Here is a 15,717-nt window from a genome sequence, read left to right on the forward strand (position 1 = left end):
GTTATGTGAGACAATAGCTCAGGCTAAATAAGTGAGCAAAATAAGAGCCACAGGCTGCGAAAGCATCAGATTCTTTACAGGTTTTTATTCTTCAACTTCTTGAATGAACCAACTCATGTGGCTAATGAGACCCTGCGGCAGCATCTGTCCACATGTGGTGGCTACAACAGCCAGAGCAAAAAAAAAAAAAAAAGGAAAAAGGATGTGGTATTAATCTAAGGAATACTGTGCTCTTCCTTTCCACCACAATTAAAACGTGGCAAAGGGCAACAGAGGGAGCAGCAGCATGTCGGAGTGCAGCTCTTATCTGGACAAATCTGCTCTCCAAACTCAATTATGAATTCCTAATGAGCTTAATTACAGAGCATTAAGTAAAACTCGCCTCACTTTGAAGCTTTTTTTTAAAAAAAGAAGAAATAATAAAGAACAATAGCAGCCTTCTGACAGAAACTCTCTCAGCCAGAGAGTGGCGTATTTCTAATGAAAACTTAGCTCAAGCAAATGAAAGGGCGAGCTGGGAGATGTTTTTACGCGCGCACACACACACACACACACTGCTTGGAATATCACTTTTCAGGAGCTCCAGACAGCTTTGAAATGCAAGAAAAAGCTGCGTCTTTGATTTTTTTTCAGCTTCATGTCGAAGTGAGGACGTTCAATCAAAGTCTGGACTGATTTCTTACCTCTCGCTGACGTGGCCGGGACCCGCGAGGCGAGAAGCACCAGGACGCCAAAACTCAGGTAGCATCCTCCCGAAAACTGTCCCATCACTGCGCTGCTGGTCTCCCTCCCCGGCGGGTCTGGGGGCACCGGCCGCGGGTCTCGAACATTTGTCGTCCGCTCGGGGGTCTCTCTCCTCAGAAAACGCGTCTCCGTGCCCCCCGACGGTTCCGTCCAGGTGTGAGTGTGTGTGTTGGAGGTGGGGGGGGGTGAGCTGGTTTAGTGTCCTGCCGGGAGAGCCGTCACCTCACCGAATCGCAGTGCGGAGCGGAGAGATGGAGAGCGGTGCGGAGCTCTCGGCAGTCGGCACTCTCCTGCGCGAGAGTGGAATAATTAGACAGAGCGCGCGCGAGCCAACTGCTTTGGGGGGGTTTGGGGAGAGAGACAGAGAGAGAGAGACAGAGAGAGAGGGAGGGAGAGGGAGAGAGGGAGAGGTCTGGTCCAAACCCCCGCGGACCTGTTGAGAAAACCACAACGGTGCGTGTGTGGGTGCATGTGCGCACACGCCGGTGTCTGTGCGCGCGCCTGTGATGATCACATGAAAAGAAATGTCTTTCAATTATCCGCCTGTCTGTCTCTCTCCTCATCCGCGCGCCTGTTCTCTGGACACCAGCGCGCCCAATTGAAGTCACCGCCTTCGGAGCTCGTGCCAGTGGCGTTGTTAGGAGGGGGGTGGAATAGTTTTTTTTACTAATTAATGCCGATCTTCGGTCTATGAGCATATGGCCTCTGATTGGCGTCCAATTGCCAATTAAGCAGGAAGTAGCAGAGTTAAATTATTTCTAAATGTGCCTTTTTTTTCCCCTTCCAACCCCAAACGGTCTCATTCATCTCAGTGTGTTTATTGGGGTGATCAGCAGCCTGTTGGTCCTGAGGGGAAATGCTGGAAGACGTATTTGGAGCCTTTTCTTAAGCAGCAAAACACATGACACAATGATTTGAAAAAGTAAAACAACATAAGTATCATCAGCAAAATGTACATTAAGTATAGTAATGTGTGTATTCAATTTGGATTATTATAATTATCTGTAGTCATCTCCTGTTTTAACTCTATTTTTCTTCAATGTTTAAATCATGCTGCCGCCTGGTTTTGACAGATGCCTTAGAAGCAAGTTCTACTTTATTTAATTTGTACTAAGTTAACTTTTAAACCTCAAAGGAATAACATTAAGTAATTAGATCATTAAAGGAGCACTATGCAGTTTTGGGAAGACACTTAATTGGAAGAGAAAGATCTTCCTCAAATGATTTTCTATGCCTAAACAAACCAAATAAACTCTCTTTGTCTTCATGACTGAATAAACAAACTGACCTTAAAGGACAACACAACTTCCTGCTGTTTTACTTTTGTTTATATGTGGCGGACCATGCCACTTTTCTGGCTTCAGAATGTTCTGGGGACTTCATTTTCTTCTGAGAACAGCTTGTTTATTCAGTTATGGAACAAAAAAAAAATTCTGAATTTGTATTATCACCTAATTAATATTGTAAATATTAGAATTCTGAGTTTACATTTATTCCTCACAGCTACATAGTGCCTCTTTAAGGAAAAGAAGCAGTACCATTCCAAAACCCAAAATAAAATAAAAAGATAAGTTTATTTGAAGGATCGCTGCAAAAAGTGTGTGTACTATGTCAGCTGAAATGTTTTACCTTCTATTATCAGTATCAGTCAGGCTCTATAGTACGAGAGAGAAACATATAGCGTAGCACAAGTATACTCCATTAAGCGACAGCGTTGTCATTAAGTGCACCACTTGACTAAATTCGAACTGCTATGAGCTGCAGTTCTCTCTTACTGTAAGAATATGATGAGTCACTCTGTTATCAACCGCTATTTAAATGTGCTCGGATAACGCAGCCTTTCTAGTGGCGACGTTAAAAGAACCGGAGTGTAAAAAGTTTCCGCACAGAACCATCTCCACGCGTCCTTATCGGCAGTAAATGGCTGCGTATCTCCTTCAGAGTGTGTCTGTGTATGTTTTTTAATGTAAATCACTGCAGTTTGACCTTCTCTGTGACATAATTACCCTATTGACCAGAAGTACTGGTCCATTTCCCAGAGTTCTTGCCTGGGGTCGGCCTGTCAAGCAAGGTTAACGACTTGATAATATTTCTTAAGGGAGCCATAAAGCCTGCATTAAATATTTGGGACGGGCCTTAAGGCTGCTGAGCTCTACCTGACAGAGCGTGAACGGCAGATAGACACTGCAAATGTTCTCCCTTTGTTGAGTAGGGCGCGACTGTTTCGTTTTTTTCTTTTAAAAACATCAAGAATTGCAAGATGTCGCATTTACCTGCTTCTACTCTGTGAACCTTAACCCTTCAATTCCTCAGCTAACTGATCACTGTCTGAAATAAGAGAAGCAGAAGGATTCGTGACAGCAGAAAAACATCCCTACCTCGCCTTTCATGCGTGTGTCTTTTGTCTGATAAAAAGCCCGGGCTGTTAATTGACAATGAAATACGAGTAACTAAATGGCGCCGGGTAGCTCTATAGTGCCTCACACTGTGTTATATTGTCCCTAAAATGCTCATGGGAAATGGAAAGTGTTAAAGTGCTCCATTGTGGAAAATAAGTTATGGGTCATATTAGTGTGGGACTGCTAGAACTGCAGCTTCCATCAGGGGTGGAATATAACGGAGTGCATTCACTGAAGAACGGCGCTAAAGTAAGAATTTGAGGTTCTTCAGTATTTCTATTACATGCCTCTCCATAAACAACTGCCATTTCTTTATGTTTCTTTATGTTTCTTTCGGTTCAGTTTTCTATTTCATGTTGTGACAGTGCCGATCTTGTGGTCTGATGGTTGTGGTTAGTTGAAAGGACAAAAAACACAAAGTCAGGGTTTGGAAAAGGTCACGTTCAGCGTTAAAATACCTATTTTGGCGGTCACATTTGCTCTGAGGCCTCAACAACAATATGAATTGGCGTCACGCTGACAAATGTCGTAACCCCCTGGTCCCTCGTCAAAAATAGCCAGTCATTTCAAACTTGGAGATGTTGAAGCACGGTCCTGAACAGTGGTCACTGGCTTGGCAGCCCTGTCGCCTGTAGCTCCACCACCAGCCCCTCCACACTGATACATGTGATATGAACATGATATAGCACGTATTGTAGAAACGTCAATATGGTATGCAGCTTATGACGTGTCCAACATATCCAAGTAAATCTTGTGCATTTTTTATCGCTTTTCAGATTTTCATCGCCTTCCTGTCCAGTGAAAGCCATACATCTCCAGATGTTTTGATTCTAAATGTTTATGATGAACTAAATTATGAAGTGTCCCTTTACGTGCTGAGAAAATTCTCCCGACTTCTTGGGCTAAATGAAGAATTCAAAACCCCTTCTGGATTAGCTGGAAAAACCATACAAATGATTTACAGGGGAAGCTAGGACAGGCAGTCAGACGCCTGGTTCTCACAGGACAGATGAACTTAAATATATGATGATCTTATACAATATGATGCACTGCTGTAGATTAAGTACATAACAGTAAATAAAGCAGTTAAGATTAGATCGACCTTAAACATCTACAGCAGCAACGTGCAACAATAAGTTATGATATCATATATGATTCTGCAGAGATACATTTTTCTGCACAATGACTTTGAATGTATTATAAAGTCGATAATGTAATGGCTGTAGAGCAATGAATTAGTAATGAAATAGTATTTTACTTTATGGAATTGTAACGGTTGTTGGAAGAAACAGGTGGACCCCAAACTGACGCCAAACAGGAAGTGACTTTAAAGGTGAATTTATTGATCATAGCACAGGTGGAGGGTTCCCAGGGTGGTGCAGGTGGAGACTCAAGGTTTACACGGGAAGCTGGCTCAGGAAGCTGAGGTTGTGTAGGGTGGCAGAGGTGCGGGAGGCTGGGTGGTGACTGGTTGAGGAGCTGGTTCTGGTCCGGTCACACATTGGAGGTGACGACAATAATCCGGCACCATACAGAGGGGAGGTCTGGGTATAAGAGCAGGTGCTGATTACACTCAACGTGCTGCAGGTGTGTGGACCAGCACCGCTCCGACCAGCAGCAAAGCACCGCCCAGCCTCATGAAACATAAAGCACAAGACCACAAACAGTCCACCGCAGAGTCCAACTCATAACTTCTATGAGTTTGACTCATAACCCCCCCAAAAAACTTCTAATTAAAACATCATCAGAAAATAGATAAACAACAAAAAAAGCCATTTTCCAAGGAGACAAGATGAAAGCCTGTTCTCAGCCTTTAAAGATTCATTCGCTTCATCCAGTGTACAAAGCAGGCAGATCCAAACACACGCTGTTTTACTTCACTGCGGTGGGTTTTTGTAATTGTTCAGCTATTTGTAAAAACAACATCTTTGGGCCCTCCAGTCACGATTTAATGCAGTAGTGGGGAGTATCTTGTGTCGTAAATCTTAAATATTGTGCTTTTTTTTCCTTCTAATTCATTACAGAAAACATGCTTCTGAATGTGCAGAGAAACTTTTCTTTATGGCGTTTTATGTCCCCGTTTGACGAGAGCGAGGGAGTCTGCATGCTCTGCCCCTCGTGATGAATGAATAAGATGCAGGGAAATCTCCCACAGATACGTGTCACTGTAAATAAGCAGACGTGTTTACCCGCAGATGCATTCCAGCTGTGTTTCTATAAGGCGGGAGAACACCGCAGTACGGGTAGCCGCTAGGATTTTCCTGCTTTATTCGTCTGATGGAGGGATACCCAGAGTGCGAGTGCAAAATTCTCTGATGGAAATGTGCGAAACAAGCAGTTTCTGGCTGTGACCACGTAAAGCACTTAAAAGAACAAGGCAGAAAAGTTTGCGGCCACCAAGCTGCTGCGGCGTCTGCTCGCAGCGGCAGTGACTGACAGGCACAAATAACCCACCTTATTGTCTTCTGTATATTGAATTTGGTGTGCATCATGGAACTCCTTGAATTTTTCGCTCGCAGCGTATTGCCGGTGTGTGTATGTTTTGTCAAAGCATTTACAGTCTTCTCACAGCCCTGCAGCGAGAAGGGCTCAGCATCCCCCTCCTCTGCTGACGAACAGTGAATGTCACTTATTCACTCAGTCGGCCGGATGTGTCTTTCAAAAAAGCTCTGCCTATCAAAATTATATTGCTTTTAATATGCAGCGTTTGCTGCGCTTGCATGTCTTTTGCTACAATATTTTCTGGCAAGGAAATAAATAAATATATTTTCTAGATTGTCACACTTTTCATTTGACTGTATTTATTTGGCACGTGCACATAATGCAGTAAAAAAGCAGTCCTTTTAAACCTTTTCACCACACACTCAGATAATGTTGCGTGGCGAAGTTAAAGGTGCAATATGTAAGAATATTAGTTGAAAACATTAAAAGACGAGCTTAGAATGAGAGTATCAGAATAACAGTAACAGTTCTGACATCGGTATTGTGTTGTGGAGATATAAGCATGCTAGCCTGGAAGCTGTACCTGTGCTAGCAGTGTGAACAAGACTAACACTTAGCTGCATGGCTAACTGTACTTTTTTTCACAATCTTGGTAACAGTCTATAAGTCATAATACGTCATAATAAGTGAACTATCCTAACTGCTTCCTACTGGGCTTGCTACTTGTTGACGTTGCTATCATTGGCTGTAGCAACCAGCTGCCATGCTAGCTGCCGTTAGCAAGTAGCTCAGTAAGCCATAAACACAGTGTATTTTTTACTCAGTTTATTTAGTTTACTTAATAGACTTAGAAGCAAACTCAGTTGAAACTACTTGGGCTACACTATCGGGGTAGGACGGGTTGGAGCTAGGTGGTTAACATGCTAATTTCAGTAGACATCTCTGCAAACACAGTCCATAGACGTCTGCGACACAATGTCAGCACTGTTGTTTCCTCACCCTGTTGATAATGTTCTTTTTTTGAATGTTTTCAACTAAAATTCTGGACACATCTCAGACACGTTTGGCACCAGACCTGGCCTGGACACATGGAACTGTGTGTGTGTGGCTTTCAGCAAGAAGAGGATATTCTTTTCCAGACTAAAAAGGTTGGTGGCTGTTGGTGGTAATGTGCAGTAAAAGGGTAAGAGAATGTCAGCTTAAGATAGAGAGAGAGGAAGGCTGCTGCTTTGCAAATCGTTTATGAGGTAAGAAATACATTCCGAGTGTTTTCAGGGCTTAAGGACACACAGCGTTTGGGAGAATGACTACATTCAAGTGATTTAAGAATCACTTAGACGTAGTTAAGAGATGACGGGCTGTTACTCAGCGACCCTCCCTTCCAGCCGACCTGGAGTTTTGGATCAGCAAACCCGGAGTCTGAAGCCCAACTCGCCCAACAATCCTGCAGTTCAGAAACATCACATACTGAAACAATTGGCTCCACTTTTCCATTCAAAGTATGCGAATAGCCAAAAGGTGTAATTACGTAACAAAAGACAAGAAAGAAAAATCAATGTATTGGGTGCATTTTTCTATCCAGTTCAATAGTGCTCACTATACACATCAGTCACTGGGATCAATAATGGAAAGCTTAGACAATAGCGTAGCATTATTTATTGAACACATCGCTCACATAAGTACATGGTTGGCCCAAGGAAGTCTTCTATTTACACATTTCTCCTCCGCAGTTTCTGTTGTTTGTTGGTTGAATACAAGACAGAATTAGTTCACATACTAAAAGCCAGAGAGGAAAAAAAAGTGCCTTTCAAATATTAATTCAGTGGAACACAAACTGTACAAAACCAGCTTAAAAATGCAAGACAGCAGAGCTAAAGAGCACGTTTTCATGATGTCTCCCGTCTGTTCTTATTAAAAATCTTGCTGTGGGCATTCTGACTCAACTGCAGAGGAGCTTTTTTTTTCGTGCCGAGGGGAGCAAACGCGCAACGATCGATTCCAGAAATTAGATAAAAAGGGCCCGATCTCCTCGTATCGTGGCGCACGCACGGGCGGACGGGCGCGCGCTCACAGCACAAGCTCATTTGAGCGTGAACAAGCTTGGGTAATTTTGTGGGATGACCGCCTTCAGTGTAGTTGTGGAAGGGGAGTTATAGAAGGCATACATTAACAGGTAGATGTGGTGCTGGTTGGAGGGGCTGGTCAATAAAACGAGGCCTTTTCATATGTTGTAAAAGCAGCGCACCTCCCACCAGGACATAATGGCAGTCATATAATGGGAAAAGGAGAGCCGACACCAGCTTGTAGATCATGCTCTTGTGTAGGAGGTGCGCAGCCACAGACCATGTATAAATCTCTGACACCATAACAAATGCCCTAAATATGGATATACAGCATCCCAAATGTGTTGCCTAGGCAGATTTTGTTTCTGTAAAAGGAACACAATAACCACACAAAGAGACACTACTGCTTCATCCTTTGTGAGTACATTTGATTAAGGTACTTTGCAATCAATTAGTCATTTGGCATCATATGCAGCACAGACAGCTTTTTACTGAGGAGGAGCAAAACTTATGCAGAAATTAGTTTCGTTCTGAATGCATGCGTTTGTTTTCCACACTAAACGAGGCTAAATACAATATTCATTATTTCCCCGGTAGGCAAAGTTTACGAATGTCTCCAACATTTGAGTGGCGGCCTGATGAAGAGGTTTCAAATGTAACCAGAGCATTTACAACTAAAATGCAGTCGCAGCGATTAAATGCAGCAAAATGTGAGATTTATTTGTCATATAGGCCGAGTGCACCGAGTCAGTATTGTACGTATTTGTGCTCTACGTGTTGTCATTATCAAGAACTGACAGCACTCCATGTACATCTAATTTGTTTCACAAGGCTGAAGTATTATAATAACTTTATTAATGACAGGAACTTAAAGGAGTCATCACCCGGAAATCGCAATTTCTCTCGTTAAATCATGCATATTGGTGTTGGACCTCTGTTGAAACTTGCCTGAAAAGCTGGACTTTGAAAGTTTTCGCTTTGGCTCTTTTTCCGAACAGGAATAGCGCACAGTAGTGTGCGTTCCTAAAGAACGAGATTTTGACTCTGCTCCTGTGGTGACGTTACCACAGGAGGCTACTTGCATATTAAGCATCGGCTCACAGCCGTCCTCAGCCAGAGTGAGCACACCGAATCTGCTTATTTCTCTGTAATTTTCACGCCATACATCGTCACCGCCAGCATTAAAACTCAGGTCTTACATGTACAACACGAGTGTGAAAAGAAAGACGGAAAAAAAAAGAATTTACCATTCAGAGACATCCTGCTGTAAACGTGTCTCTTCCACCGTCTCTGCCTCTTCACTCTCCCGTTCGGTTTCCGACTCCGGCTCGTACATAAATGCCTGAATTCCGTAAGGTTCGTCATTTAGTGTGTGCGCCATGACAGCGGGCTGTTTATGTTTTGGAGTCTGTGTGCATGCAGGCTCGCCCCCCATTCCGGCTCTGTCCTTCCTGCGGCCAATCAACGCGCGCCTCATTACATATTAATACAATGCACATCTGGACCAGTCAAAACCTCACGCATAATCTCGCGTGAGAAAGTCGCGGTATGAAAAAGTGTCAGAACAAGCTCTATGTTTGATTTTTTTTAATTAATTTTTTTCTAATAAGTTTTAAGAATTGATCCAAAGCGATCCAAGAGGGACTGGATATGTAAAAAACCAGGTGATGACTCCTTTAAGTAAGTGAAAGACTTCAGTAACGTCTCTTTGAAGAAAGTCATTCATTAGTTGCATGTTGACAGTGCAGGCATGGATCAGCTTATACATCCAAAGAATGACTTCTGCAATCTAACATAAATGGTTTTTAACAATGTTTTAACAATTTAAACAATCTGCAGATGGATTGTGTGCAGTGATATATTTGTTGTCTTTGAGCGGGCTGAGCTGAGAGAGTTTAAAACCCCCACATGCCGTGCACACCAGTTTGATTCTTATTCCGATTTGGATTACATACGGGATGTGCTTATGACATGGAACATGAGAAACCTGATTATTCATATCCATGTGTACATGAGGTTCATATCCAGGTTTCAACTCAACAGCTGAACACAGTTTGGTTTACGGTCGCCTGACCTCCGCTGCCACATGTTCAAGCATCTGTGTGTGCGTGCTGATCATCATCAGCCGTCATGTTTTCCATTTTTCCTGGGTTTACATGTCACACTATCCTGGTTTCTATCAGAATACTGCCTCATCATCCGTTTTCACCCCAACCTTGATCAGGGTTTTTTTTTTTTTTTTTAGCTTTGTGACACCATCATGTTTATACTTTGTGGTTGTGCGGAACCCGTCTTTAACGCCGGCGGTGTATACTATAAAGCTAACATTTATTTATGTAGCTCTTTTTTTCTTGACAAGGTTACAAGGTGCTTTAGAGAGAAAGAAACAAACAGCAGATGAAGCAGCGCAGATAAAGAGGAACAAATAAAAAAAACAACACAGATCAAAAAACATCAGGGGATAAAATATATATATAAATATATATAAAAATATATATATGAAAAAGTTAAACGGCACGATGACAATGATAAAACCCAGAAACTCAGCATTAAAGAGAGTTCTGAGAGAGGATTTAAAAGACGTTAATGATGCAGCCTGTCTGATTTTAAACAGCGCTCCATAGTCTCGGGGCTCTAACAGCAAAGGCCCGGTCACCTTTGATCACAAGCCAGGATGTAGGAAACAAACCGGCACATCAAGGTACATCGAGGCTACAGTGAGCTCCCTCCAACTTTTCCCCTTTTCTTGGCAACATGCTGAGCCTCACCTCAAGTTGAGTTAATCTTGGCGCGCTCGTCAGTCACGGTCCTGTGCCAGATCGGTTTTTGGTCTTCCAGGTTCTTTCTTTCGTCTCGGCACAAAATGCATGAAAATGATACGGTCTGCCTCGCCGTCCAGCCGGCGCAGACGCCTCGGCTTATTTTGCAGCGATGAAATTTGTCGCTTTGAGGTTTTTATGTATGATTCCGAGGTTTTCGAAGATGCCTCAATCGTAATGATGTTTACATTAGCGACTCATAACCGTAAATTGAGGCAAACCCAAAATAGCCTTGTGTTATTTAGGATCTGTGTACATTATAGTAAGCATTTGAAACGTATTAGAAATGAGTTTGAATCCAAATTAGAGATATTGACAATTTTTGTAAACTTGGTCGTGGTTGTAAATTGTGTCATTTATTCCACCATCAATAAAAAAAACATACACAACAACACATCCAACATCTTTATCCACCTCCATGATAAGAAACTTGTCTCTATAGCCCTTAGCAATCAGCTAACTAACTATATTTCACTGTAGGTTTTATTTCTGTCTCTCTGCTATGTGCCTCATCATTCTCGTTTGTGAGTGTGTCATCCTTTCATCTGCCCACAGTTTCAGTCCTCCACACGTGGCTCTCATCCCCCCACGACCGGTTCATTAATATATCCTAGAAAACTACATCTTTTTAGCAAAACAGCTACGGCTTGTACAGTGGCGCCCCCAGAACATTTTCATAGGGGGGGGCTGGATGGGGCCCAGTGAAAATCTTAGGGTGGCACACCAAAATGGTCCTTCTTGCCGCAACTCAGATTCAGCTCCAGTCTGTGGCTGTGTATTGCATTCCCCTTGACTCTTTTTCATTAAAAAGACAATATGCATCCAACACATTTACCTCAAGTTTGAGAAACGCACAAACATTTCAGAAAAACACAAAAATGTTGTTGTTTCTTCTTCTGCTTCTTGCGCTGACTTCCCGTAAGACTGCACGCCCTTCAGCAAATTAGCACCCCCATAGGTGGAGATTTAAATTACAGTTCCCTATTGAGCCAGCGCCTCAGTCAGTCAGGGAAATTGGTGGGAGAACTGGGGGGGCCAGTGGGGTGGCCAGCAATTTTCCAGGGGTGGCCATGCCCCCCCCCCCCCTTGGGGCACCACTGGGCTTGTAGCTGAAGCTGTAGCTTTGCCTCCTCCACTCTCGCCTCTCCATCTCTTGACGTCACAAACATGCAGAGCGACGCTGTAAGTTGCATGTAACTATCTTATGATCGTATTATTAGACTATATTTGAGATTATGTAACTTTTTAATGTTTTTAATCAAAATGTGATCTGCACACTCAGCCTCAATATCACCAAACCTTTTTTTTTTTTTTTTCCTATTTCAAGACAAATTTCCTGAGGCTTTAACTTCTCCTGCCCATCGCCACAGTACAGTTTGCACGGAGTGCCGCGGGGTCATGTCCTGTTCACCGTGAAGAAGGTTCTCACTGCCTCTTAAGATCTCAATGGCTGTGCTCCGTTTGGCCTCATCAGCCCGCCGGCACGGAGCACCGCCAGCTATTTTTTAAGAGTTTCTATTAGAAGACGGTCAAAGCGGTGCCAACTGCCGCGCATTACAGGGTGAACTTTTTCAAAACTCTATTAATTTCTAGAAACGTTTCATCGGCGGTGACGCGGCGCGGCGAGAACCCGAGCTGGCGCCGGCACTCGGTCGGGTTAAGAGAGCACAAAAGATGTCTTCGCAGTCCCCCATTACAAAAACCAAACAGTTCTTTCAGCTGTTAAATTTGATCACCTGAAATAAACCAAACACTGCTTCAACTCGCAGATAGCAGACGTTACGACCGGTGCTGCTTTTGTCTGCGAGCAGGTATTACCACAGCGAGTGTAAATATTCCGTGCCAATAAAAAAAAAAACAGGTCTGACATTTCTGTTTATGCCTAAGTGCAGGAGGGAGAAGAGACCGGCCCTGTTTTGATGAGGCGGCAAACACAACAGAGAGCACAGCGGGTTATCTGTGACCGCTGTGTCCTCATAAACACAAAGCGATTATGCCGAAGACCTGATAGAAACATTTAACCAACATGTCCTTGCCTTTTCTCCGCGGTGTTCTGCTGGCCTTCGGGCAGAAAAAAAAGCAGTTGCACAAAATAATAATAAGAAAGAAAATTACGGCGAGGCATTGCGTGGGAGGTTTTACTGTAAAGCCGTTCTGGTTTTCCTCATGTGGTAAATTAGCTCTGAGTGCAAACCGGCTCGGTCTTTTCACGCGAATGGAGATTACGCAACATCCATGACTTAACAAAAGATTCACTTGTTCCCTGCTTGTTTTTTTTGGTTGGGGAGTTGTTAAGGACAAAACAATCTATCAACACAAAAAAAAACAATTACTTTTATTTCGTTCTGGTGATGTCTTTTTAATATCCAACTGTGAAGTGGAATGAGTCACTGGTTCCGCATGTCTTTTTTCCTCCCATGTCATTTTTGTCTGTAGATGGTATGTTTTTTTTTTTAAATCTCAAAGCACAGGACAAAACATCCAATCATCAGTTTCGGCGCTCTCCGACGTCATTTCTGAGAAGTAATCTTTTTGCCCACCAGAGGAAGCCGGGAAAGGAGCGCGAAACAAAAGCCGGCCCTACGATTATTCATCCAAAAGTACCTGAAAGTGAATTGATTTGAGCTGCAGATTATGTTGTGGACTTTTTTTTTTCAAACACCGTGCTCGTCACACACTGAGTGATTTACGACTGACGGCTCTGGTTTACCTATGTAAGCAAACAAGACCCCCAGCGAGAGGAGTGGCTGTTCCTGTAAAGCTGTTGAGATAATTGTTAATGCCTGCCTGCCAGTTCTGACTCAACCAGGTAGAATAAGTCACACAAATAAAACTATTTGTTTGAGTGCTGGGGATGAATTGTTCATTCACTCTGCAAGCCCGAAAAAGTAAAAGTTTACTTTGTTTCAGCATTCCTAAGATCTATGTAAGATCGCATAGCCACAAGCCGCTACATAAATCCACTGCGCGACTATTGCTAACAGCCGAGCTTAAAGACAAATAAAAAAAAAGTATTAAAAGAGCTTCGCCTCTTTATTCTACTCACTTTCAAAACAAAACGCGCTCGCCGAATCAAGATCTGCACAGCTTGCACACCATCATTCTCCCCCTCTCTCTGGTTATATACGCTGCTGTGTGTTGACCACATCTATCCTCCTCATCTCCATCTTTGTTTGTTAAAATCTGCCGGAGTCCTAGTATTGTTTGACATGGACCCTGTTTTCCCATGCTTTGTGTCTAAATGACTTATAGGGACAGCCATTCTTGAAACTGGAAAGGTAATCAGTGAGAACGCCGCAGTCATCCCTTCGCGTATTCCCAGCGGGCGGTCGCGCATCGTCACAGTACGTCCACTACACGTGCCTGTGTTTGCCGCCGACTGATTGTAATTTCGAGTGTATGACAACTTTATGGAAGTGATTCCTGCGGAGATGGACCTTTTTCTTAAACAGTAAAATCCTTGTTATGTGCCGGCAACAGCTGCCAAGTCGCTCTTGCCAAAGCTACCAGAATCCATTTACAGAATAAACAATTATAACAGAGTTTATTCAAACCTGACAGACACAAAATAAAACTCTCCCAAACAACTTGGTGTGTTTGCAATGTTCCATCAATCCCCAACGCTGGCGCTACGGTCAAATTGAATCCTTAAACAACCTCATTATGCGAAACTGTTCTGTCTCTACGTGCTTTTGTTCCTCCACCGCTTCGCTGACGTCTGCCTTCACTCTCACTCATCTTACCCAGTGAGTTGCAGGTTTTATTTTGATCAGACCAGAGTTGACGATGGTTGGAACAGTGGAAAAGCAAACCAAGATGTTATTTTGTGTGTGTGTGTGTGTGTGTGTCACGTTTTAAATGAAGTGTGTTTCGCGATGGTAAAACTACCGGATCTTGCAAGTGGAGTCTGGTGGCTTTTGGCGAGAGCGATTAGCTGCCGGTCACACAAAAGGATCTCATTCTTCGACAAAAAGGTCCATCTCTGTTTGGATCCTTTCCGCGATGTTGTCAGACACTTAGAATAACAATATGAGCCTGTCAGTAGCCAAAAAAAACCAAAAACAGGCACTTAAAATTGACGTGCTTTGATGGTGTGCAAATGCCCTTCGGGGATTACATTACATCTGCCAGCTGCGGTGGTTCCACTTAATACTGGACCAATTTCAGAAATTGTCCCCATTAGTCACTTAGACACAAAAACACACCAAAAAATATAGACCGGTTTGAAAAACACACAAGTTACCCTTTAACTCCTCTTTGATAAAAATGATTTGAATACAATATGCGTTCTTGAATTTGGCTGCTCAGACCTTGAGGAGCCGGCGCAAACCTCTTCCCCGTTTAAGTATAAATGAGTGTCCAAGTGCACGTCAATCTGGACGCGTGCACGAGGGGCTGAGGCGTGTGTGAGGTGCGTGCCCGGGTGTCTGCGTGTGTGGTTGTTGTGTGAAAAACCAGGACACACCCGGCGCAACACAAAGAGCCACTGCCCTCGAGCAACGGGCTCAAGCCTGAGAAAGCCATCCCAGTGACAGGGCCGGGGGTCTGTGGAGCTAATCAGGCCCCTGGGACTCGCTCTCAGGCAACTGTTTTTGTTGTTGATACTTGGAGATTCTCCACACATAAGGACAAAGAGGGATAAAGTCAGTCTGAAGGTCTTTCTCTCCCCTCTGCTCGTCGCCCACCTCCAGCTCGCCGCTGTTCGCGCGCTGGATTGTGCGATTACGCAGAGTTGACGGCTTTCTCTTCAGCGCAAATGGTCTCGCGTCACTGAACTGATTGATTCAGCGTCACAATACTGCAAAATATCAAATCCCGTAAAAAAAAAAAAAAAAAAAAGTGGCGGCTGCGTCCATGAAAGCTACATCTGCACTGATCAACGGTATCCATTCATTAAAAATCCATGGTGCTGTATTCTAATCAAAGGGAAGCCCCCAGAAAGAGTTTGATCATCAGTCATGTAAACACACCACCACCGCTCAGAAGAAGCAGACCCCTGGGACACGCTCACGGGCGCCGGGCTCTGTTGTTGATGCTCAGAGTTTCTCGACATCCAAGGACACCGAGGGATGTAGTCAGTCTGAAGGTCTCTCCCTGCTCACCTGAGTGCTGGATGAATCACCACAGGACGTACAGTATGCCAACATACAGCACCGTTGGCAGTCCACAGCTATACCCATGTCAAAAACGCTGTGCATTTCAAGATATTTCGTATTTTGTAAAAACAGATTTGAGAGAAACGAAGTGAAC

General features: G+C 43.6%; 2 protein-coding genes across 2 annotated transcripts in view; one reads left to right on the forward strand and one right to left on the reverse strand.

Annotated features, from left to right (window-relative positions):
• LOC115592562 (netrin receptor UNC5D-like) overlaps nt 1-1,303 on the reverse strand; it is a 201,848-nt gene extending 200,545 nt beyond the window's left edge. Inside the window, exon 1 of the mRNA XM_030435469.1 lies at nt 684-1,303. Coding sequence (XP_030291329.1) covers nt 684-768 — 85 coding nt within the window. The 5' untranslated portion in view covers nt 769-1,303. The remainder of the gene's footprint in view (nt 1-683) is intronic.
• The window catches only part of LOC115592566 (aquaporin-3-like), an 81,954-nt gene continuing 66,781 nt past the window's right edge, over nt 545-15,717 (forward strand). Inside the window, exon 1 of the mRNA XM_030435475.1 lies at nt 545-741. The gene's annotated coding sequence lies outside the window, so the exon portion shown is untranslated. The remainder of the gene's footprint in view (nt 742-15,717) is intronic.

The sequence above is a fragment of the Sparus aurata genome, chromosome 12 (genome assembly GCF_900880675.1).
Source record: "Sparus aurata chromosome 12, fSpaAur1.1, whole genome shotgun sequence".
Lineage (NCBI taxonomy): Eukaryota > Metazoa > Chordata > Actinopteri > Spariformes > Sparidae > Sparus > Sparus aurata.